The sequence below is a fragment of the Lemur catta genome, chromosome 14 (genome assembly GCF_020740605.2).
Source record: "Lemur catta isolate mLemCat1 chromosome 14, mLemCat1.pri, whole genome shotgun sequence".
Taxonomy (NCBI): domain Eukaryota; kingdom Metazoa; phylum Chordata; class Mammalia; order Primates; family Lemuridae; genus Lemur; species Lemur catta.
In genome coordinates, this window is record NC_059141.1 from 7,466,918 (window position 1) to 7,491,517 (window position 24,600).

At 49.4% G+C, this 24,600-nt stretch overlaps 1 protein-coding gene across 7 annotated transcripts in view; it reads right to left on the reverse strand.

Annotated features, from left to right (window-relative positions):
- The window catches only part of DMBT1 (deleted in malignant brain tumors 1), a 68,014-nt gene extending 43,734 nt beyond the window's left edge, over positions 1-24,280 (reverse strand). For 3 of the 7 annotated variants that reach the window (XM_045568322.1, XM_045568323.1, XM_045568320.1), the window contains exons 1-9: positions 24,162-24,280; positions 20,412-20,477; positions 20,024-20,071; positions 9,551-9,598; positions 8,072-8,101; positions 7,361-7,390; positions 5,306-5,338; positions 3,500-3,823; positions 1,151-1,183 (exon numbers count right to left, since the gene is read on the reverse strand). In XM_045568322.1, the coding sequence (XP_045424278.1) occupies positions 1,151-1,183; positions 3,500-3,823; positions 5,306-5,338; positions 7,361-7,390; positions 8,072-8,101; positions 9,551-9,598; positions 20,024-20,071; positions 20,412-20,477; positions 24,162-24,222 (673 nt within the window). In that variant the 5' untranslated portion in view covers positions 24,223-24,280. The remainder of the gene's footprint in view (positions 1-1,150; positions 1,184-3,499; positions 3,824-5,305; positions 5,339-7,360; positions 7,391-8,071; positions 8,102-9,550; positions 9,599-20,023; positions 20,072-20,411; positions 20,478-24,161) is intronic. The other 4 variants (XM_045568321.1, XM_045568319.1, XM_045568326.1 and 1 more) reach the window with 3 other exon arrangements.
- Positions 24,281-24,600: the final 320 nt, after the last annotated feature.

The following is a 24,600-nucleotide window of genomic DNA, read 5'->3' on the forward strand; positions in this document are numbered from 1 at the left end:
TAAAAGCATAAATCTTATGTTAGGCACACAATTCACCACAATAAAAAAGGGAAATATTATTAGTGAGGACTCCACTAAATACACACACACACGCACAGAGTCAAATACATGTGAATGATAGGTAATTTCACATCAATAAGCACTGAAAATCTCTTTTGAGAAGTAAAAAAATCGACCCTAGACAAGCTAATCACATCAGCCAATGTGGTTCCCTCCTGGGAGATCTGTTCTCAGACACAGAAAATTCTCCCCCTGTCCCCGGCGGCGTCCCTGGCTGGCAGACACGTGCTCATCCCCAGCCCTGGACCACGGGGCACAGGGATGCCGAGGGGCGATTCTTCCCGCAGGGTGTAGAGGACCTCCACCCGGCCCTCACACCAGTCACCTCCATCCACGAGCCTCAGGGACACACTAGAATCAGTTCTGACAGGGGGACACAAGAACTATTCATCAATCCCTGTCCTGAGGACAAGGAACTAAGACATGTCACCCACTCAGGTATCTGGTTAACGGACCAAGTCACCAGGGCAGCCAGGCACCTCTCAATGCGGCCAGAGGTGAACTCATCACACTGAGAGAAACAGTGAACCCTGCTCTGCCCAGGCCAAGGATGCTCGAGCCATGTAGAAGCACAGTGACACAGGGGAGGGGACGGGGAGGGGCGCCCCACTCCCTGCTCCCCACTGTCACCACACACAGCATGCAGCTCCATAGCTACAGGAGGCAGGCAGGGGCCTTCCCCTGTTCAGCAGCTTGGTGGCACCCGCATGGGCCTCTCTGGGTTCTGGCAAGTGACAGGGCTGGCAGGACCTGGGCCAGACACGTGCAGGTGTCCCGACTCTCACTCCCTCCTCCCGGGCCGGCTGTCCATGCCCTGAGGCCAGTGCCAAGCTGCCAGGAGGCTTAGTGAGCCCCCAGGGTGGCCCTGAGCACCGGGAACAGGACAGCATGGCAGCCAGGCCACAGGCTCCCCGCCCCCTCCAAACCAGACCCAGGAATCAGTCGTCAGAGATTCTGCCTCCTCCACGACCCCCCACAGTACTTGGCAGAGCACGGGGCCCACCGTGGGCCTCATCCTCCCACTTTCAAATAGAAAGTTTGTGCAGAGGGAGAGCGAGAGGCCCAGGCATCAATAAGCAGGATTGTTTACCTGTTGATGCTTCAGTCGTAGTGGCCGAAGTGTCTGTAAATAGCAACAACACGAAAGAGGAAAATCAGACTCAGGGGAGGAAAGACCAGGAATGAACAGATGTCTGGACCAGGCATGTGTGGATGTAGCAGATACCCACTGGACATCACTTTTGTCACACCCAGAAAGAGGGAGCGGTAGCTCATCCTTAAGAGTGGGAGTTGTGAGCTGTATCCATGGACTTCCTGGATCCCTTTCTGGTCCTTGTCGCCTGTCCTGCTTTCCTAAGGCTGATCTCTAGACAATCCCTAGGATTGCCGCCATCCAGGTAAGAACACCTGCCCGCAGGACCATCTCCTCCGAGGGACCGATGACCACTCTGCTCTGAACCTCTGCCACCCATGAACTCTGTTTCTAAGCACCTTAAGTAAATCTAACGTTGCCACTGAAAAAAAAAAAATGGAAAAGGCCCTTCCTCTTCCCTCCCTGAATTCACCGGTGGCTTTGCCATTTGACACTTTCCGAGTCATCATGCTTATTTCTATGCCCAATTAAACGCCACATATGTAGATATCATTTTCTCTAGTGGCTTCTTGTAGGTTGTCACAGTGATGGTGAAAACAACGCCCCTTCTGGCTCCTGCCACGTGCACCCCCGAGTCTGCCCAGGTCTCCTGCTCCACAAGCTCATCCGTGGGCAGAGGCCGTGTTGGACACCCCGCTCTCTCCACCTGGGATGTCCCCAGGCCAGTGAGAAAGCCTTTGCCCCTCCTTCCACTCACCCATGAACTGGCGGGCCCCTTTGACAACATGGCCCACGCTCTGCCACTTGGTCTGGAAATGTCACGGACCCAGGGAGCCACCCAGGGGTCCATCAGGTAACCGGTGACCAGAAGCACCGCAGACATTTGCTGCTTCTCGGCCTCCCCCAGGCTCTGCCTCAGCCTCCCCTGCAGGCAGATGGGGCCCTGCACGAGCCGGGGGCATTTCGTGGAGTCAGGGCCGGAGGCAACAGCCTGTAGTATCATTGCCTTCAGCCCAAGGTCAGAGGGCACGAACATTAATCCTCAATAGGTCATATCAGCCCCAGAGGAGAAAGGGCCAAAGCTCCTTAAACCTGTGGCCACTTTTCTGAACCAGGAGACGTATCCTCTGGGCCAGCGTCTCACTATGTGCTGCACACGGAGGTGGAGGATGGGAAGGCAGACACCCTCTGGACCCTAATATCTGTGACTGTCACCGATGCAGTGGGGGGACATAGCATGCTCCACAGGGTCTGCACGGACGAGAGGCGGGTTCTGCAGACTGGCAGGCAGGGTGAGTGTGAGGAAAGAGAAGGGGCGTCCCAAGGAAAGACACTGGGGCTCACCTGGGCTGGGCGTGGACTGGGACTGGAACGGGCCTGTGGTGGAAAGAGAAGGAGGGTCACACACAGCACTTGGTGACTCAACTAGCACCGGAGGTGGAAGAGCCTCGGGATCCTCACACTGAGCTTGTGCTCGTCTCGTGTGCACGGACATGTGTGTGCCCGAGCCCACCGTGCACCCTTAGACCTTCACGGAGCTGCTCCCCACACTCCGACCCCTTGCCTGCACCCCTTGGCTTGAGGCTCCCCCTTCAGATATACTAAGGCCACTGTTAAGCCTGGGACAAGCCACAAAGCCTCTGCATCAACACCAGGGAGCTGCAACGGTGACCCTGAGCAATAACTCCACGAAGACCCCGACATTGCACTCTCCGTGGCCGTGATCCTGAGGTTGGATGGGGAAACCGGAACATCCTCCAAGGGGTCACACTCTGGAACCCACTGTCTACCTGCCCGGTGAGCACAAGGTCTGTTACCAACCTGCTCTCCGGCCACCCTCACCCCCCTTCCCTACTGCCCTTCCCGCCTGTCCTGAGTGAGCTATGGGCCCTGGAGTCCCTTCCTCTGCCTCAGCTCCTGTGAGCGCTCAGAGTAATATAGTCTTCAAGGACAGGAAACGCTGTACCAGCCCGATCCCAAAGCTGCTGTCCCAGACATGGAGCCTCAGGTATTATTGGGGGTGGGAGGTGGGTGGATGTTCCTATAGCAAATCAAAGGCTCATGGATTCTGCCCTCAGTAAGCTGGACCCTGGGTCTGAAGGCCGGTGCCCAGGAACCTCCAAGCCAATGCCGGGCACTGCTTGCAGCGGGGGGACCTAAACAGACCAGGCTGTTTCCATGACTACGGAACTGGACATTACATCTCTAGGCCAGCTGTCCCCAGGTCATCTCCAGCAGTTCCAGGTAACCTTGGCAGGTCTGGGGGTGGGACCCTGAGGTGAGAAACTTGTTTTCTCTGAATAGAGTCTGTCCCACGAACGGGCCCCAATGATCTTCGATGCCCACCTGAGCAGATGACACCAGCGTCCTCATGATGGCCACAGTTATGGGAGAGCCAGCCTCTGTGGGGGCAGCTCCACAGGTAGGACTCGTGCCCTGAGCAGCTCACGTCATCCAGGACAATGGGCCCTGAGCCCTGGCCAAACCGGGCACTTCCTGGGGCCGAGGTGGCCCAGCCACAGCCCAGCTGCCTGCAGACCACGTTGGCGTCATTAGTGTTCCAGCCGTCGTCACACACGGTGCCCCAGGAGCCTTGGTACAGGACCTCCACGCGGCCCTGACACCGGTCACCTCCATTCACCAGCCTCAGGGCCAAACCGGCATCAGATCCTAGAGAGAGACATGAAAACTCACTCTCACCAGTGTGCCCTGAATGGTGCAGCTGCCAGGCACACAGTTCCGTGTCACTTACACTAAGGGAAAGGAGCCAGACACAGGGCAATGGTCCCATTTCATAGGGAATGTCCAGAACAGGGAAATTCAGATAGACAGAAAGCAGATTAGTGGGTGCCGGGAACTGGGGACAGCAGAACGGGGTGTGATGGTTAATGGGAATGGTTTTTACTTTGGGATGATTTAAAAACTGGGACCACATGCTGCTGACAACTGCACAACACTGGGAATGAAATTAATCCCAGCGAGAAGTGCACATTAACATTGTTAAAAGAATAAATCTTATGTTAGGCACACAATTCACCACAATAAAAAAGGGAAATATTATTAGTGAGGACTCCACTAAATACACACACACACGCACAGAGTCAAATACATGTGAATGATTTGTAATTTCACATCAATAAGCACTGAAAATCTCTTTTGAGGAGTAAAAAAATCGATCCTAGACAAGCTAATCACATCAGCCCATGTAGTTCCCTCCGGGGGCATCTGTTCTCAGACACAGAAAATTCTCCCCCTGTCCCTGGCGGCGTCCCTGGCTGGCAGACACGTGCTCATCCCCAGCCCTGGACCACGGGGCACAGGGATGCCGAGGGGCGATTCTTCCCGCAGGGTGTAGAGGACCTCCACCCGGCCCTCACACCAGTCACCTCCATCCATGAGCCTCAGGGACACACTAGAATCAGTTCTGACAGGGGGACACAAGAACTATTCATCAATCCCTGTCCTGAGGACAAGGAACTAAGACATGTCACCCACTAAGGTATCTCGTTAACGGCCCAAGTCACCAGGGCAGCCAGGCACCTCTCAATACGGCCAGAGGTGAACTCATCACACTGAGAGAAACAGTGACACCCTGCTCTGCCCAGGCCAAGGATGCTCGAGCCATGTAGAAGCACAGTGACACAGGGGAGGGGACAGGTAGGGGCGCCCCACTCCCTGCTCCCCACTGTCACCACACACAGCATGCAGCTCCATAGCTACAGGAGGCAGGCAGGGGCCTTCCTTTGCTCAGGGGCTTGGTGGCACCTGCATGGGCCTCTCTGGGTTCTGGCAATGTGGCAGGGCTGGCAGGACCTGGGCCAGACACGTGCAGATGCCCGACTCTCACCCCCTCCTCCTGGGCCTGCTGTCCATGCCCTGAGGCCAGCGCCAAGCTGCCAGGAGGCTTAGTGAGCCCCCAGGGTGGCCCTGAGCACCGGGAACAGGACAGCATGGCAGCCAGGCCACAGGCTCCCCGCCCCCTCCAAACCAGACCCAGGAATGGGTCCTCAGACACTCTGCCTCCTCCACAACCCCCCATAGGATGTGGCTGAGCACGGGGCCCTGCTTGGGCCTCATCCTCCCACTTTCAAATGGAAAGTTCATGGAGAGGGAGAGCAAGAGCCCCGGGTATCAGTAAGCAGGATTGTTTACCTGTTGATGCTTCAGTCACAGCGGCGGAACTCTCTGTAAATAGCAACAACACGAAAGGGTAGAATCAGACTCAGGGGAGGAAAGAGCAGGAATGAACGGATGTCTGGACCAGGCAGGTGTGGACGTAGCAGGTACCAGATGGACATCACTATTGTCACACCCAGAAAGAGGGAGCACTAGCTCGTCCTTAAGAGTAGGAGCTGTGAGCTGTATCCATGGACTTCCTGGGTCCTTTTCTGGTCTTTGACGCCTGTCCTGCTTTCCTAAGGCTGATCTCTAGACATTCCCTAGGATTGCCGCCATCCAGGCAAGAACACCTGCCCGCAGGACCATCTCCTCCGAGGGACCGATGACCACTCTGCTCTGAACCTCTGCCACCCATGAACTCTGTTTCTAAGCACCTTAAGTAAATCTAACGTTGCCACTGAAAAAAAGACAATGGAAAAGGCCCTTCCTCTTCTCTCCCTGAATTCACCGGTGGCTTTGCCATTTCACACTTTCCGAGTCGTGGTGCTTATATCTATGCCCAATTAAACGTTACGTATTGAGAAATCATTTTCTCTAGCGGCTTCTTGTAGGTTGTCACAGTGATGGTGAAAACAATGCCCCTTCTGGCTCCTGCCACGTGCACCCCCGAGTCTGCCCAGGTCTCCTGCTCCACAAGCTCATCCGGGCGCAGAGGCCGTTCTGGACACCCCGCTCTCTCCACCTGGGATGTCCCCAGGCCAGTGAGAAAGCCTTTGCCCCCTCCTTCCACTCACCCATGGCCTGGCGGGCCCCTCTGACAACATGGCCCACGGTCTGACACTTGGCCAGGAAATGTCAGGGACCCAGGGAGCCACCCAGGGGTCCATCAGGTAACCGGTGACCAGAAGCACCACAGACATTTGCTGCTTCTCACACTATCCTGCTCTGTCTTGCTTGGGACGTGAGTCATCCTTTTGTCCACCAATGTCCACGCTGCAGACACGACATGTCTGCTAGTCACTTAGTAGCCATCTGGATTATCAGATTGACTGTCATGGTATCACAGTGCTTGAGTTCAAGTCACCCTTATTTTACTTAATAATGGCCCCAAAACACAAGAGTAGTGATGCTGGCATATTGTCATAATTATTCTATTTTACTATCAGTTATTGTCTTTAATCTCTTACTGTGCCTAATTTATAAATTAAATTTTATCATAGGTATGTGTGTACAGGAGAAAGAAAACATAGTATATAGAGGACTCGGTACTGTCTTTGGCTTCAGGCATCCCCTGGGGGTCTTGGAACATAGACCCTGCAGATAAAAGAAGATACTGTAAACTCTGGCCAGGCTTTTGCCATGGTCTGAGCTCCTCATTCCTCAGGAATGTGCCCCTGTACGGTGCGGGTGGAGTGGCCACCACAATCACTTTTAGCTCCAAAAATGTGATTCTCATTTCAAAGCCCAAACTGAACAAGATGAGACAGTCAGCAAGTCCCATAGGCTCCAGCTATTTCCTAAGGAATCTTCTTCCAAGAAAGGCAATGCCTTTTGGGAGGGAAGGGGGAACACAGTTCTGGTTCTTGGGGGAGAGAGGGCTCAAATATTCTCCGTCCTTCCCTCCCTTGTCCTCACCCTCTCCCCACTTCACACGCTGTCCACGAAGGGAGCAACCCTTCAGTCTCGCTGTAAAGACCTGATTCCATAAAACCGAGAAAGAGAGCAAATAACAAATAGCCAATTTGAAGACAAAAATATGCCTGCCAAATTTGTAAGAAAAATGGTGTTCAGAGTATAAACTTAAAGGATTCCAATGTAAAATTTAAAACACCAAGGCAAGAGGGACACAGATATGAGAGTCTTCATGGAAAGGTGCGTGGCCATAAACCCCTCCCCCAGCACACGTGAAACGAAAATGCTGGCTGGATTTCGAATATACACAAAGGGGGCGTTCCCTGCTTCCTCCATGATCCCCGCATCCCAGACTGTGGATTCGGGAGGGGCTGAGCACGGATCCTGCAGCTGCACACCTGGATGCAGAGATAGCCAGGCCCAAGGGTCAGCACAAACGAAATGGAGCTTACTTACCAAAGAGCACGGTTGTTGGGTACTGCCAACCTGCAGGGGAGACAAGGCAATGTTAGGAAGGAGCTGGCAGGGGCTTGGCATCAGCGGTGGGCCTGGTGACCTGTGCCAGCTGAGATTCCAAGGCTTCCTCTCTAAGAGATGGCTGAAGGCTGTGGAGACAGAGCTGTCCACAGAAGGAGCTCTCACTCCTGCCACCACTGGGGGAGAGATGGCATCATTTTATGAGCATCCTGGAAGAAGCAGAGTCACCACCCAGAAAATGCCCATACTGTGCCCTGCCAGTCCCTGGGGGGGCCAGATCCACAAAGACCAGTCATGGGCCTCCCACTTCAACCCTCTGTAGAAAAGCGTCACTTGGCCAGCCCCTCCTCTCCCCAAGTGCATGAAGATTTCTCTTCTCCCTTCATTCAGGATCTCTGAACTTTGCATCTTGGATGAGAATTACCCACGTACAGATCTACCTTTTTCTCCCAGCAGCTCTGAGTGTCTTGGTGAGACACATCTATGGGCCAGGTGACCTAAGGCTGTCATGTACATTGAACTAATCTGTGTGTCGGCAACCGAGCTGGCATGTTTGACACATTCCAGGGTCACCGGGGGAAAATGTTACTAAGAAAAAGCTTATCTGACTTTCCTTGGTTCTGCAAACCTACAAGAAAAGGTATAATTTGGCCAGAAGGGATAGGTCAGTTAAAATGCTACCAGACTTACCTAGGCCAGGTGTGGACTGGGTCTGAGCAGCTGGGGGAAAGAGAAAGTAATATTAGACATGGGCATATCACAGAGTGGCTCTCAGAAATGGATTCAAAGGGTGAACAAGCTCAGGAGGGAAGAGGGAAAATGCCAGGTGCAACAATGACCTTCCTTCAGACTGTGAAGAGGGCACCTCCTGAAGCCCTAGGGCAGAGTTAAGTGGCCCAGAGTTTCCTTTCGGGCATTAAGCCTGAGTGTGGACCCCGGTTGCTGAGCCCCCCAACACCCATCTGCAGGCACCATCTGTGCCCTGAGCACTACACATCGTCCAGGACAATCAGCCCTGAGCCCTGGCCGAACTGGGCATTTCCTGGGGCTGACATGGCCCAGCCACAGTCCAGATGCCTGCAGACCATGTTGGCATCACTGGTGTCCCAGCTGTCATCACACACAGTGCCCCAGGAGCCTTGGTACAGGATCTCCACCCAGCCCTGACAGCGGCCACCTCCCTCCACCAGCCTCAGGGCCAAACTAGAATGAGGTCCTAGAAGAAGGCACAGCATTTCTCCTGTATGTTCCTACTTAGGGACAAGGTCTCAAGGCCTGGAGGGCATTCAGAGCCTTCCCAGTGGGCAAAGATCTCTGAGAGCATCTCCAGCTGAGCTAGGCTTTAATACATCTTGAATTAGAGTGTTTCATGGGCATAAGGACAGTGACTGCTCTGCCCAAACCCAAGCCTCTAGAGGCTTAGGTGGTAGGAACTGCTCTGCCCAGTTTGCATCCTGGAAGGGTCTTAGAGATCATCCACATGATCCTTCTAGGAAGACCATGGGAGAGGCCAGATTCCCGCAGGCAGGAGACTCATGATGCCCCCAGCCATGGGAAATGGGAAGTGACTCCCCTTCCAAAGCCCAGGCTACCAGAACCTCAGGCTATATTGACTGTGCCTCCAAGGCCTCTCGCTGGAGGTGCCCCAGGGGGAAGTGCAGGACCTCTGACACCCACAGGCTGCAGGATCATGATTCCTCCATGTTGAGAAGGAACCAGGCTGGCGTGATACAGGCTCAGGGATAGTGCGTGGGCAAGGATGCTGTCCCAGCAGTGGGGCTACCTATGCTGGTTAGCACCTACTTCTCCCAGCCCTGCAGCCAGAGATCCAGCACCCCAGGTTGGCCGGGGGTCAGTGTGGGTTGATGAGGACCACAGGGCAGACACTGAGCATGGGCAATAGGACCCCTAGGGACAGGACACCAGGCTCCACCATGGAGCTCCTCGGAGATACTTCTTCGAGTTAGTTCCTCTGCAGTCTCAGAGACATGATCCGAGAAAGAGATGCCTGTTCAAGCCTAAGGCCTTATTCAGAACCCCCCCCTCCCCCATCAGCCAAGCTCCCCCAACTCCTGCACCCTTTGCACATCTTTTGGATCAGAGAGGAACCCGTGGGTACAGTGCAGTAACAAGCCCACCGGGACCCCTTGTAACAGACACCTGACGTACCTGGTGCTGGAGTTGCTGTCAGGGGCTCCTCTGTGGCAGACACAGAAGCTGCAGAGTGGAGAGGAGAGAGGAAGAGCCCACTCAGGGTCGGCCCTCGTGTGAGGAGGGTTGGCCCCCTGCTGTCCTCAGCTCTGAAGCCATGGCTGGGAGCACAGACCCTATGCCACCAAATGCCAGTGTCTGACACTGTGCCGCCCTTCTGCAGGGCTGGGTTGCTGTGTATACATCCTTTGCTCCTGTCACCCTCCTCCTACCTCCTCTGCTGCCACACACTCCATCCAAAAGGTCACCCAGTTCATTAACATCCCCATCCTTGTCACAAGATTAGACTTCAAATGACATCTAGCTGTTTCTATAGCTCAAACACACCCCCAAGTGACAAATATTTCCATCGCTGGTATATTTCTGAGAAGGTGGCCCCAATCAAGAGGAACGGTGGTTCCCAAAGATGCATCCCAGAATGCCAAAATAAACCCACTCGCAGAGTGGCTCCTTTGAGGACACACTCCCAATCTCAGGAGGCAGCTGGACTATCATGGTCACATCTTGGGCTTGGTGGCATGTGCACAGTCCAATCCACATAGCAAATGCCTGAGGTTGCCCTAAAAGTGGACAGTTTACCTAGAAACTCCTCTTTGGGGGACACACAAGGGGCCAGCATCCTTGGAGGTTTCTTCATGGATTAAAGGAGCCCTCGGTGTCTGTGCACACCCAGCGCAATGTGGACAAGTGGCAAATGCAGCCCTGGGATTTGCTAGGTGAGGTCAGGGAGAATTTCTCTTTTCCACAGAGGGGATAAGTATCTTTTGCTTATCTCTTAATCCCCAATAAAGAGAACATATTAATTATTTCTCAATTGATCTGGTATGCATTTAAGAGTTAAAGACCAGCAGTTTCCCCATCTTCCTCTGCTTTTAAAGGAGGAGAAACTGCCACCCAGAAAGATATTTATTTGGTCACCCAGGCCAGGCATGGCCGTGCTGCTGTTGGTGGGAACCAGCCCACAGAGCGAGGGCAGCAGCAGGACGGGCTGAGACCGAAACCCACCTTAGGACGCCAGGCAGGCCCCTCAACCTCTCTGAGCCTTGCATTGTCTGTGAAAAGGGACAGGAATGCCTGTCCTCTAACATCGAATACGGCATGGCTTCCAGCAGAGCCGGTCACCTGCGACGTGCTAGCACACATGAACACGTGCCTGTGCCATGCTCCTGACTCTGAGTCTGTATCTGTTGCACTGGTGACAGCACGAGGTGACGGTAGACACACTACCTGCGCACACAACACTGGCATCATCGGCGTGGCTACATTCATGGTGGTGCCATTCACTGTGGGGACACCTTGACAGGTAGAGCTCCAATCCAGTGCAGTCCGCGTCACCAAAGAGAATTTTTCCCGAGCCCTGACCAAAGTGGGCCCCGCCCGGGGCTGACACGGAACGGCCACAGCCGAGCTGCCGACAGACTACATCTGCGTCCCCGGTGTCCCAGTTGGCGTCACACACGGTGCCCCAGGAGCCTTCGTACAGGACCTCCACTCGGCCCTCACACCGGTCACTTCCGTTCACCAGCCTCAGCGGCAAATCTGCATTGACACAGCAGGGCGCCCTGGGCCTGCCTGCCTCCCACCACCCACCCTGCCCCGTCTCCCCACCGACCCTCCTCCCTGATGGACCTTAACTATCACTGCTCTCCCAGGCACCGTCTTTGCCCTCTTCCCACTCCATCTTTTCCCCCAGAGAACCCTGTGCACTCTAAGAACTTTCCAGAGAGCATCCCCAAATCCACGTCTGCAGTCCTGACCCAGCTCTGACAAGCCCTGAGCTCTAGACCAGCAATTCTATGGCCTTCTGGACCTCCGAGCCTCCCACCCCAGACTCAGCACAGCCTCTCTCCTCCACTGGAATCCATGGTGTCACCGTGCTCCTCGTCACCTGCACTGGAAGTGTGGCATCGTGTCTGATTCCTCCTTCTCACCTCTTATATCCAACTTGTCTCCCAGGCCATTTCACTAGGTTAGACCCTCAGCATCCTCTTGAACCTGGCCTACTCCCAGTTGATCTCTCTATCCCCGCCCCTCCTTCCTCCAATCCACCCACATTCATATTCAACAGCATTTATGAAGTGCTTACTCCATGCTAAGAGTATTCATCTGTCCCTAGTCGTTCCCCAAGTTTGGTCTTTACAAAATACAGATATAGTGAACTCACTTCCCTGCTCAAAACACTTCAGTGTACTCTCCGCTCCCCTCGGGATCAAGTCCAAGATAGTATTCTTCCAGGAGTGGCCTCAACCTACCCTTCCACCTCCTTCCCGGGAAGAGAACCACACTGGGAGCCAATAGGCACCATGTTCCTACCTGGCATGATGCCACTAGGTCACCCACAGGGGAAAAGCTGCCCTGATTACACAAGAAAAATAGGCAGCAGACCCTGAAGGATCCAATGTCCTAACGGCAGGAGTTGAATCCTGGATGTGGCTTTTCAATGGCTAGTTTGAGTTTATGAGAAATTTGTGGTCAGGGAGTGACAGGCTGGAATGAGATGCAAGGGAAGGGGCAGGTTGCTGTTTTTGCTAGGGGTGGGGGGTGTGGTTCGGGGAAAGAGGGAGGAATGGACCATTTGTAGAGCGTGCATGATGTGCACTCTGGGCCTCCTCGGGCCTTCCTGCTGCCCCTCCTGGTCAGCTCTGTGAACCGTCCCTCCAGAAGAGCTCAGCCTCCCTGCCTCAGCCTGCCCCTTGCTGGGTGTCAGTCAGAAAGCTGCCCCTCGAGTCCCCCAGGCCATGTCTGGATGAAATGAGAGCAGGGCATATAGAAGGGGAGGGATTGACCTCAATAGTGCCAGTGCCCCCAAACTGATGACCCTGACATCTCAAACTTGGGCACAAAGGACTGCATACTCTCTCTCACTGCAGAAAGTAGGAGAGACGGTGCATTTAGTAAGAGTCATAGACATCAGGAAAAGGTACCTGTCCAATCTCTGCCCTGCCACTTACCAGCCATATGACATGAGACATAAAAGTATTGGCAAATTACTTAACTGTGCTCTGGTTTTCCCATCTGCAAAATGGGTGTAATCATAATATTTACCTCAAAGTGTTTCTGGGACAATTGCATTAAAATAGCACTTGCTATGTACATTAGTTGAGCACTTATTATGTGCCAGGCAATATTTTCAATGTTTTTATATATTAACTTATCTAGTACACGAAGATAATTTTGTGCAAGGTACATAACAAGTGCTTGGTGGATGTTAGTTACCTTCAAGATAACTGTCATTATTAATGAGAAGAAGAGGCACTGATTTTTTGTTCAACTGTCTCTCTTCATACCAAGCTAAAGCTAATCTCAACCAATGAATGACTGAGAGACAAAGAGAAGGAGATTGACAAATGGGATTGGCCAAGTGTGTGCCTGGGACGTGCCCAGGGTGTTGGCACCCACATGTCTTCTCTCTCCCGCATCCCTGCATTCTGCTCTGTGGCCAGGGTTGCACTCGGCCTCAAACAGCCAACAGCAGCAGAGCAGAACCGGCCAGCCCAGCCACTAAGCAAAACCCCTGGAAGAAAGTAAAGACAAAAGGTCTTACCGTAGACTGTAGTATGTTGGTCTAATTCACCTGGAAGGAAACCAAATTCATCTTAGAAAAGAGGTCCCACTGTTTAGAACTGATGTACCAGTCACAGAAACTGGCTTCCTCTTCCCGTCACAATCACACCAGGGGGCGCTGTGGTTCAATCTTGGGTTTGTGCACTGCAGCATTCTTGCTAAAATGAGTTTGTTCATAGCAAATTAAAATAGGTGGGTTGGATTGTGAGGTGCTCGATAATCTTAGATATAATAAAGCACATCTCTTTACTAGGTCCCCTAACACTACAGTTTACAGTCACAGGAAGGATACACTATGTGCTCGGGAAGAAGGGCTCGACCAGAGAGACAGTTGAAACTGGCTGTCAGGACTGGGGCTGGGCGGTTGAATCCACCCTGAAGTCTAAAATCTGAGAATAGTCAGCATTGACAACAGCCACTTGGAGGCTCCCTCAATAAGAACATATTTTGGTGTCCTGTTTCTTCTGACCCATACATCCCCTGCGCAATTTTTATTCTGTCTTGAAGCAGCCCAACATCCAGAGAACCCGGGCTCCTCATGCTCAGTGAGGCCAGACAAGGTCCACTGGGCTCAGTTTTAGTTTTTGAGTTTCTTTATGGGCTGCTCTAACTACATTTTTGAGGACTGATATTTCATAACTTTTATATCTTTTTAGAGGTCTTCCAAAGAACCGAGAGAATATTTATTCCTTTGAAAGATAGAAGAAAACTCATTCTGTTTTGTAATCGCCGTATAGATTCCTTTGGGTCCTTTTCTAGATCCAAGATACATTTTGGGCTCTCAGTAATTTTATTTTTCCCATATCTTAAAACATTTTACTATTTCATTACTCAAGGAATTATTTCATCCTTACTCCTCAATTGTTAAATAATAATAAGATGGAAGAATGGTAGAATTGCTTAGAAGGAAGAAGAAATACTAAAGTAAATCATGATCTTCCAGTGCCCAAAACATCGTATTATCCTTCAAGAAGGTATTATAAAAAAGACTGGAGACATATTGTCTTTGTTGCCCGTCTTAAGCTTTCTTTGAGCACAGTGAAGAACTCAGAATTTTTCATTTTCTACTTATGATGACAAAGGGAAGACAATTGACAAAGGAAAATGTTTTGCAATAATTAGATGAAACAGAAGAGAAACGCTAAGAGACTGGGAGCAGCACTCTGGATACTAATAATACAACTGAAATCTCACACTATGAGTCTTTAGATGATGATATCCTAGAGGGATTTCTCAAATTCAAGAATCAAGGAGTCAGTAATATAATTCTAAAAATGAAAATAGAATATGGTGCTCTCACCCACTTTAGCAGGAAGGATTTCATCACATGATATTTTGCAGCAAGAACTTAGACCATCTCCTTTTACTAGAAAGACATGTGATGGTCCCCTTTCATCTTTTATGATGTTTGTATACCAAAATCTATTGGATAAAAAGTGGTCTGCTATGTTTTAATATTCTTGTTAAATTTTTTAATATAGTTGCTTTCATGATCCCCTCCCTTTTTTTCTTATTTCCTGGCATAAGGAGGGTTGAGGCATTTGATAAACTTCTCGGATTCTTTTTAAATACAGGTCTGGCCAGGCACAGCAGTCGCAGTTCAGAGATTTGCATGTCTCCAACAGAAAAAACAGGCCAGTGCAAGGAATTGCTGTGCATGTCAGAGAAGTGCTTGGCTTTCCTCAAAGGCTTGAATGTGAGGTCCACAGTGAACTCCTCCACCTGCCCTGCTGCAAGTTGTTGATGGCTTAGGCAGAGGGCCACTGAAGCCATGCCCCTGAAAATGACGAAGCAATTCACAAGAGAAACAGGAAGCCAGAGAATTCCATCAACAGAGACAGCAGGCCAGGGAACACCTGCACCAGCACATCCCCACCTCATTTCTGACATACCATTCCTGCTCCCACACTCCAGGACATGCTGATGGACACGTGTGAGAGAGCCTGCTATTCAAAATACAGTCCAGATGACACCATGCAATTCCCCTTGCCAGGCCTCAGGTGTCTTGCTTAGTCACATGGCAGTCAAAGCCAGGATCTGCACCCAGTGCAGAAACTCTGAGCTCTAGAGGCTTAACAATCCCATCCATAGCACTGAACAGAACATTGAAGTTGTTTCTGGTTGTGCTACGTCCACACATTTTGAATAGGCCCTTTTGCAGATTATCGAGACCAACTTGTATTCTTCCAACAATCAACCACATAGTTGGAGATAACTCCAGCTACCATTTTGGGAATGGTGGTAAATTACCTGAAGAGAGAAGAAGCTTCCACTTGTTTGTTTTCCAGGAAATAGAGACAGGGTGGTCTCTACCACTGGGGTCAGCATCCAAGGTAGTTAAGCTGGCAGAATGGCTCAGCCAGGAAAAGCCACAAAGAGATCTCTCAAGGCCTAGGTGCTTTCCAAGGGATCTGATACCTTTCCATCTGGACTCAGCCCTGCCACAAATCTTATGAAGGTAAAAAATGCATCTGTTATGTATTGATTGCTTTTATGGAAAAAAAACTGAAAAAGGGTTTGAGCATAAAAACAAACAAGGTCTCATCAAGCCAGCCCTACCTACCGGGGAGGCTGCTCCAGTGGTGCCAGAAGGGAAGTATAAGGGGCGGCCTCCGGGAAGGGAGCTTAGGCGAACATTCATTGAAGACTTACTATGTCTTCACAGGTCCTTGCAGACGGTGCTATGTCTTACTACTTATATGCATTATCTCATTTAATCCTACCTGCGCCCTGTCATCTGCACTTGCAGATAAGAACACGGAGACACAGGCGTTATAAAAGTGGGCAAAGACAGTCTGACTCTACTCCCCTGCCCATGGTTTTGACCATCATCCTGTCCTGCCTCTTGTCACAGCCACAGCCTGCTACCCACCCACTCCTCCCAGTTCTTTCTGACATGAGGAAGGTGGTCTGTGCCATCCTGCTTTCCATGACCCGCCAAAGGTGAGTCTTCAACATGACGTCATCGAGCAGCCTCACCGAAGACCACTCCATGCGGCTTTCCTGTTGATTTCGCAGCAGGGTTCAAGATAAGACCATTTTTATCCTCACGGTTCTCACCTTTAAGAAGGCGGGCAGTGCTCCCCTGTCATCCATCCCCAGCACATGGTTACTTCGCCCTGTCACATGCTGCCTCTTCTGCCCGGTGGTCTGCATCTTTCTCAGTGGGGCTTAAGGATGAGAGCCTCATCTGAGCCCCACCATGGACCCCCAGTGTCGCCCCGGGAATGGCCGGCCCAAGGGTGGTATGGGTGCAGAGGATGCCACAAGGTGGACATTTGCCGGCATGTTGATTGCTGAATGTGCCCATTCAAGACTTGACCGAGAATAAGCTCCCCAGAGATTTCCTCATCAATCACGTCTGCAGACCTGCCTCAACTGCCTCCCTCCAGATTTAGGACTTAGAAGGCAAATACGAACCAAATCTGCCCACAGAGCTGTGCACACACCTGTTCTTCACCGGATTCCTCCAAAAGACAAACACTGTGCTACCTCCAAAGGCAGCTGACACTTCCAAATCTTAATCCATCAGAAGTTTTTTTTCCTACAGCTTCAGAAAACGTCAAAGACACAGATAAGGAATTGGGACCTAGGAAGAGCCTCCCTCAAGGCACCACTTTGACCACACCCCACCTTAGGGCAGCTGAGCAGGGGGAGGACAGTGGCTACCTCAGCCTAAGTCTGTGCTTGTTCCTTTCAAGTTCCTGACAGCAGTAACAGGCAAATGCTCCCCTTCCCACTCTGCCTGGCTACTCCTGCAGCTGCCCCAGAGCTGCGCCTACCTCAGGGCCGTGCCCGCTCACGTCTCTCTTACATGCCTCTTGCTCCAGCACTTCTCACACTTGTCATTGTGCCTGTGTGATCAGTTGACAGGTTTATCTCCCCATTAGGCAGTAAATCCCCACAGGCAGAGGACATGGTCCCCTGTAGGACTGGTTTTTGCCTAATGAGGTAGCAATGATGGATGTTGAGGCCATTTTGAGAATTCGATGTTGAAAGTCCAATGTTAGCAACCTGCCTATGAAAAAATCTTTCATATCAGCAAGTCAAACTTATAGGTAGCTAAGAAGCATTTGGGGAAATGTTAAAATTCACTTGACAATAAACAAAAATAGGCAGCACTTAAAAAATATGTATCTTGTAAATTCTTAGCAAAGTAAAGTTTCCATAATTACATTGCAAACACCAACGTTTATTCAGCACAGGGCCATGTGTTCTGTGGTCTGCAAACCACCCTTATGTGTGTTTCCCTAAAACTGCAGATGTCTGAGCCTCACCTCGGGCTCTCCAAATCAGGGCATCTCGAGGGAGGGATGTGAGTGCCAAAGACCTGCATTCAAATACTCTAGTTGATTCTGACATGCTCTAAAGTTTGAGGCAGACACAAAAGAAAAAGATCACAAAATTTAAAAATGTAACTGTATAACCATGTGGCCCATTTATGCTACAGTTGAAAGAAATTTCTATTGCTTTTGTATTTCTAGAAGGGACACAAATCGTATTTTTACGCAGTCCTTATTACCATTCACTAAAGTTCAGTGAGGCAGTTTGTTCTTAAGATATAAATAACTGTATAAGGTTAAAAAAATAAATTATAAACGAATACAGGATATTCTTGTCAAAGTACTTACTATGTACTGCGATAAAATTTGGTTCAGAGACTATAAAGGAATAAAAGAAACATCAGACATGTGTGTGTTTCACCTACAGGAATCCTGACCAAGAAACCTGCCTTTGAGCCAATTCTGTGAAGCAGAGATGTAGCAACTATGCATAAATCCCCATCAACAGATCTGTAATGTTTTTGAAATTTAATTCAAATTGGTAAAGATTTCATGAGTCTTTTGTGTGTACAAGGCGAAAATTCTAAACTAGTCCCTGGAAACGTGGTGTTTAAAAATTGGCTCTCAATATCTTAATAAGTTCAGTGCAATATTCTGTAATAACTTGTGAATTTGTTTCTGCATATTTTCTGCTGCAGATATTTCATTGTTTTAGTAAAATGGAAATTAACCTTTCATCACTGTAGAAAAGCTAATTAGGCTTGTACAAAAATGTGGGACCTGTTGCTTTTCTTATTCCTCTGAGAAAATTTAACTTATCTAGCGTGTATTTACGAGCCTGAGGAGCTGAAGTTGAGGGCTTTGAATTAATTTACTAGTTCTCAAATAACTGAATGAAATTGCTAAAAGCACAGATTAGCAATTGCTTGGTCATTTAGTCCACAAAAGTCAAGTGAGATGTTGACAGAAACAGTGGAAGATGAAAATGCCTTTCCTTTCCCTTAAATTACAGATGATTATTTACTGAGACTTACTACCCTTCACAGGGTCACTGGGAGAAGTAAATGAAAGAATGTAAATGAAATTTGCATCCTGCTAACCGGTGCGTAGCATGCAACAAATGTTAGATGCCACAGTAATAAAAATGATTGCGATGACTGATGATGCCATTTCTGCCACTCCTTGTCTTACGCATGTCACCCAACATTGTCTCATTTGGTCATTAAGGCAAACCACAATGGCAGGGATTTTTGCCCTTGACTAGCAGAGAGGAAAACTAAAGCGCTTAGAGGTACAGTAACTTGCCCAAGGCACTGCTATTATTTCCATTTTCCTGATGGAGAAACCAAGGTTTAGAGAGGAGTACGGATGGTTACCATCATGACCCTGCTACACAATTGGCATTATCTCTTTGAGGCCCACCAGAGCAGATGACGCCAGCAGCTTCCTCACTGATACAGTTATGGGAGAGCCAGCCATTGGGGACAGCTCCACAGGTAGGACTCGCGCCCTGAGCAGCGCATGTTGTCCAGGACAATCAGCCCTGAGCCCTGGCCAAACCAGGCACCTCCTGGAGCCAACGTGGCCCAGCCACAGCCCAGCTGCCTGCAGACCACGTTGGCATCCTTGGGGTCCCAGAAGTCATCGCACACGGCACCCCAGGAGCCCTGGTACTGGACCTCCACCCGGCCCTGACAGGGGTTACTTCCATTCACTAGCCTCAGGAGCAAATCTAGAGAGAGACACAGAGGTTTCACTGCTCTGCCCCTTTTAAAGGACAAGGTCTTGGGCTTACGTGAGATCCAGAACCCCACACAAATGAGCAAGGACCCTGAAAAGACTTGTCAATCTGAAACACAGATTCCTCAGCATGTGTTTGTGTTAGATCTTAATAAGCTCAACTTTCCTGACTCTTCAGTAGAATTTGCCAATGTTGTGTCTTGAGGGGCCTTCATGGCAATGTCACCTTCAGGTCCCCCTCTGCCTGTGGCCTGACCTCTAAAGTCAGTTTCTGCTCACGGGAGCTCCTCTCCTTCCCAACGAAAGTACCTGGTGTGAGCCCAGCACAGCAATGGGAATTCCTCCAGACAGGCTCCATCCAGAAGGTAGAGCAACACTCCAGGTGTCAACAGGAGAGCTGGACTTGCTTCTAAAGTGCCTGTAGCCCTGCGCGTCACACTTCCACACTCGTGACATCTCTTCTCCTCCCTCACTCATACCCAAAGGTGCCAATTTTGAAAGCTTAATTATGGCAATGATTTTGAGCATTTCCTAACGTGGAAACCTCAATCACACTCAGGAGCTTTACATGTGTTATCTTAGCATCCTCAGCACGACCCTACGGAGAAGCGGAGGCTTAGGAAGGTTCCCCAAGGTTCAACTGACTAGTGAGTGACAAGGGCGGGGTTTGTACTCAGGCAGTTGCGCTTAACCACTTCACTCTTCTGCCTCCTGGTATACATATATTGTTTTAGCATTTGAACTATTTGACCCAACTTATGGTCTGTGCTTTTGTACAAATAGGCACTTACATACCCACGCAGGACTGTAATAAAATGAGGAAATATTGAATTGAAGCAGTTACCATTTGAAGTATTAACTGAGGTAGAGTCTCCAAGAGTTGCTGCAGATTCTAGAAAAGAAGAGAGAAAATAAGGGATTATATCCAAGGGTCCTCAGTTGGATGCTGCTCTTCCCATGTGCCTCTGCTACCCTGGTGCCTGAGTTCCACCCTCACTGGACACCCAGTGGGCAGGAGGTGTGGATGGGCAGAGCGGGCATGGAGGCTCAGGGCTCGTCAGCCGGCAGGAGGAAGGGGCTGAAGGATGGCACCCAGGCAGCCTGTCAGAGGACGTCCTTCCTGTCCTACACCTAAAAGTCAGCAGGATTCTCAGCAGCTGTACTTCCTGATTCTGTGAGGGTGGCTTTGGGCACCACAACCACCCAGCCACAGAGTTTAGATATAAAGTTACCAGTTGTCACATGAGTGTTCCTTAAAGTAGCTTCTGTGGTGCCTCCCATTGTCACCGTGGCTGAAACTACAAAGAAACAAGGCCAAATGAGAGGTCCTCTGGAAAAAAGGGTTAAATCTGATACCCTGTTAATTCGAGCAGGGGAGTGGGCTAGATCACACTTCACGTGGGAGGTTCACTGGGCTCACTCGCTAATGAATTCACTCAGTGAATACTGAATCATCTCTGACTACTGAAGCACCAAAAGTCAGGGAGAGAGGAGGGAATTTATCCTCAAATATAAGGCTCACAGGTTACGTGGGCGGACACAGTTGGTAAGAAGCTAGTTACCTGTTTATCTGATTTCTGCTAGAAATTTCTAGATTACAGTCAATAGAAGAAATCACAAAGGAAAACAGCAATAAAGTTAATCACGTAAAAATATACATATGAGAAGAAATCAAAAGTCAAATTAAAAGGTGAGAAAATATTTGTCACCAAAGTATAAATATCCAAAATATAGAGTTTATGTAAGTCAGTAAAGAAAACACTAACTTTCAAAAAAAGTAGAGCAAAAGACATAAAAGACAACTCAAAGAAAAGGAATACAAATGGCTTAAAAATGTTCATCTTCACTGTAAGTGAAGAAATGAAAATTTAATGACTGTCAGTCATTTTTAATCCAGCAACTCAGCCAAGATTTTTTAATAATAATTTCAGAGCTTGTGAAGTGTAAAAGTTGCTACTCTTGTTTTTGACTGGTAGGAGTAAAAATTGGTGCATTTCTGGAAAACAAGTTATTAGTATAATTTAAAGGCCTTAAAAACGATCAACTCTTTAACTCAGTAATTCTACTTCTAACAATCTAGTAAAAAGAAATAACGATTTCTATAACATGGACAAAGATTCGTGGGCAAAGGTAATCATCACAGTATTATTCGTTCTAGAAAGGAACCTGACACAGCCTCAATGTTCCAAACTTGGAAACGTCATATTAAAATGTGCAGAGTGTGATGGTACATTTTTCTGTATAAATACAGAAAAACTGTATATGAAATAACACATATATACACATAACTTGAGAGGAACACACCAGATTTTAGCAACAGCAATCTCAGGTAACACGATTATGGGTGTTTTTCGATTTTTTCTACATTCCCCTCTACTTCCTACGTTTTCTACACTAGCTATGCATGAAAAGTTGTGGTTTGAAGCTGCGGGTGGGAGACGGGTGGTAGGTTAGGTGGGAAGCAGATTCTTTTAGGTTGGGAGGGAATTTGGGTTGTAGACTAATGGAAGAGAGCAAGGTTGAAAGATACATTGAAGATAAAGGAAGAAAATGAGTCTCAACGATGAGAGGAAACGGAGGAGGAAGAAGAGGAGGAAGAGGAAGATGAGGCAACTCGGAAGGATGAGGAGAGGAGGAACCAACATATGTTTAGCAAATGCCCTTCGCCAGGCACTGAGCTAAGTGCTTTATGTGTTGTATCTCCTTTTATCATCACCAAATCCTTTGTGGGTGGATTATCACCCAAATCTATCTTACATGTTCATGCTACGTTTGTCACAACTAGCAAGCCTGCACGGGTACATTCTTGCTAACTCAACTCCAGGCTTTGTTTGGATGTCACCGAATTTTCCTTTTCTGCTCCTGGATCCATTCCAAGATACCACATTGCATTTAGGAAGGTACATTTGGGTAAAACGTTAGGAAAATGCCTAGAATAGTGACACTGAATGTCTCTGAGGCTCCTTCTCTGTGCCAGACACTGCGTGGTGACCTTAATCCTACACAACCCCGTGAGGTTAGAACCTACCTCCCTTTACAAAGGAGTAAACTGAGTCTTGTGGAGGCCCCGCAGCTGGTAGGTGCAGTGGGAACCATAGCCCTTCCTGCCCAGCACCAACGTGGGCCTGTGACTTTCTCTCAGGAGCTTGTGCGAGGACCAGAGTTGACGAGCGTGCCTGCTGCCTTGTTCTCCCGGCACAACGCTCCGCCGCGCACTCCAGCACTGAGCTAAATACGATTCATCTCCCCGGCTAAGGGCTCCAAACTGCTACCTGAATGCTAGTGAACCTCGACCCCGGTTTAAATTCTAGCCCAGCCACTCACCAGCTGCTGTCCTTGGACAGCCACATAACCTCTCTGAGCCTCAGTTTCCCCATTTGAAATGTGGTGATAACTGTGGCTAACTTTTGGGTTGTTAGCAGATTTAAACAGGAGAATGTAGGTGCACTCTGTAGAGGGTGAATTCCCACCTCTGAACTGCAAATGCAGGCATGCGTGCGCACGCGTGTCTGTGCATGTGCGTGCACATAGCTTCAGGCTAAAACTACAAATTCTCTGAACCCAAGAGCACCGCTGCCATTTGTCCCTTTGTAGATAAAGACAGAGCAATTCGCTCCCTGTCTCTCAGGGGCTGAAATGAGTCCCATGTCACAGTTCAGAGCTGGTTGGGAGGGTTCACTTTGTAGCGATGAAGGCTGTAGCTGAGGACGCTGCCTCCCATCATCAAAGACTTTTGATGGAGGCAGGACCCCCGGCCCCCAGACCACCCAGAGCCGGTCCCCTCCCCAGGTCCTCCGACAAGAGGGGAAGGGGGAGTGTCCACGGTCAGCCAGTGCCAGCTTCTCCACACCACGCACACCCGCCACCTGCTGTGGGCCTGCTCCCCATCACTGGGCCGGGAGGGCTTGATTTGGGGGTGCTGCTTTCACGAAAGCTATCTCCCAAATAAACCTTCATCCTCAGAGTCCCCCCACTGAGCCTGCGGGGAGAGCGAGAGTTCTGGAAGTTATCTGAAAATTAGGTGGCTTTTACCCTATCTCCTGAAATCCATGAATTTAGCAAAAGGTGACACCAAAGAAAACAAATGTGGGGGGTGGGCAGAGATGAGAGAGAAGGAAGAAATGAAGGAAGGAAGGGAAAGAAAGAAGGAGGGGAGAGAAGGATGGGAAAAAGAAGAGAAAAACAGAGGTAGGGAGACAGAAAGAGGTAAGGAGATAATAGGTGTCAGACAGATGAGACAGAGACAGAGGCAGAGAGATAGAGAGACAGAGACACGGAGAGAGAGAAAGAGAAAGAGAGACAAAGGCAGAATATGCACTGGCGAATCACCTTGTTCACTAAGTGACACTGAGATGCAACAGTCACAGCGGTTTGGATTTGCCCGAAGGCTCTTTCATGCTTACCATTTGACACTCTAAGAACGCACAGCTGCGCTTGAGTGACTGAGCCTCCGGTCATTTGTCTAAAGCAGTGTGTGACAGACACACACTTAGAATCTGAACGATCTTGTCTGTGTTGTCACTCAGCTAACGGTTACTGAGCAAAATTAGGTTATCAAGGCACACACAGCTGCAGAAAGAAGTCTCCTAACGAGCATTTACAGAAGAAATCTTTTCTGCCCATTTTCAAAGTACGAAAATTATGTGTTTAACCAATTACGGCAAAGTTTGGGGGCCTTTTCATAATACACATACACCTTTCCTGAACTTCAGAGATTTTTCTAAGACCAACCATTTCCTTAGTTGAATGACTTACTGAAAACGCTAGCAGGATTACTAGCTTGTTCTAACTGATTCTCAGCCAGAAGCAAAACAGAAAAAGAACCATTCCTTCTAAATATATGCAAACAATCACAATTATCAGCAGAGAACTGCCCCTCCCTTGATGCAAAACTTCCCTTGGAATGGGAAGTAGAAGATAGAATTCGCCCTGATGGGGCTTGCAGGAGTGAAATTAATGAATATAAAAATTAGACATAATACCTGTAGGTAGAACTGGACCCAGTAAAAGACACATTTCAAGGATGAGCGTGGAGATCCCCATTTTGCTGGGTTCCTCTCAATTGAATAAAAATTCCTTGACATTTATAGGCCTTAGCTAAAAGGAGGTGTGTCTTCCAGGGTGATATATTTCTCCTGCTGCCATAAATCAATATAAAGGAACTTTGCTAACAGTCAGTGGCTAATCTGTGGGAACAACTTTGCTGTGTTTGATTAATTGCCATGTAAACAATCTGGCTATTGCCCAACTGCAAAATCACTGACATTAGTGATACAATTTCCAACTTCCTTCTAGGTGAACCTCGAAGATTCCTAAGAGCTTCCTGAATATGGACTTGATTTTAATCTTGGAGACTTTGAATTAACCTGTGGGAAGACTGCCCCAAAGTTTGGGGCAGAGCAGGATGTGGGCTGCTAGGCA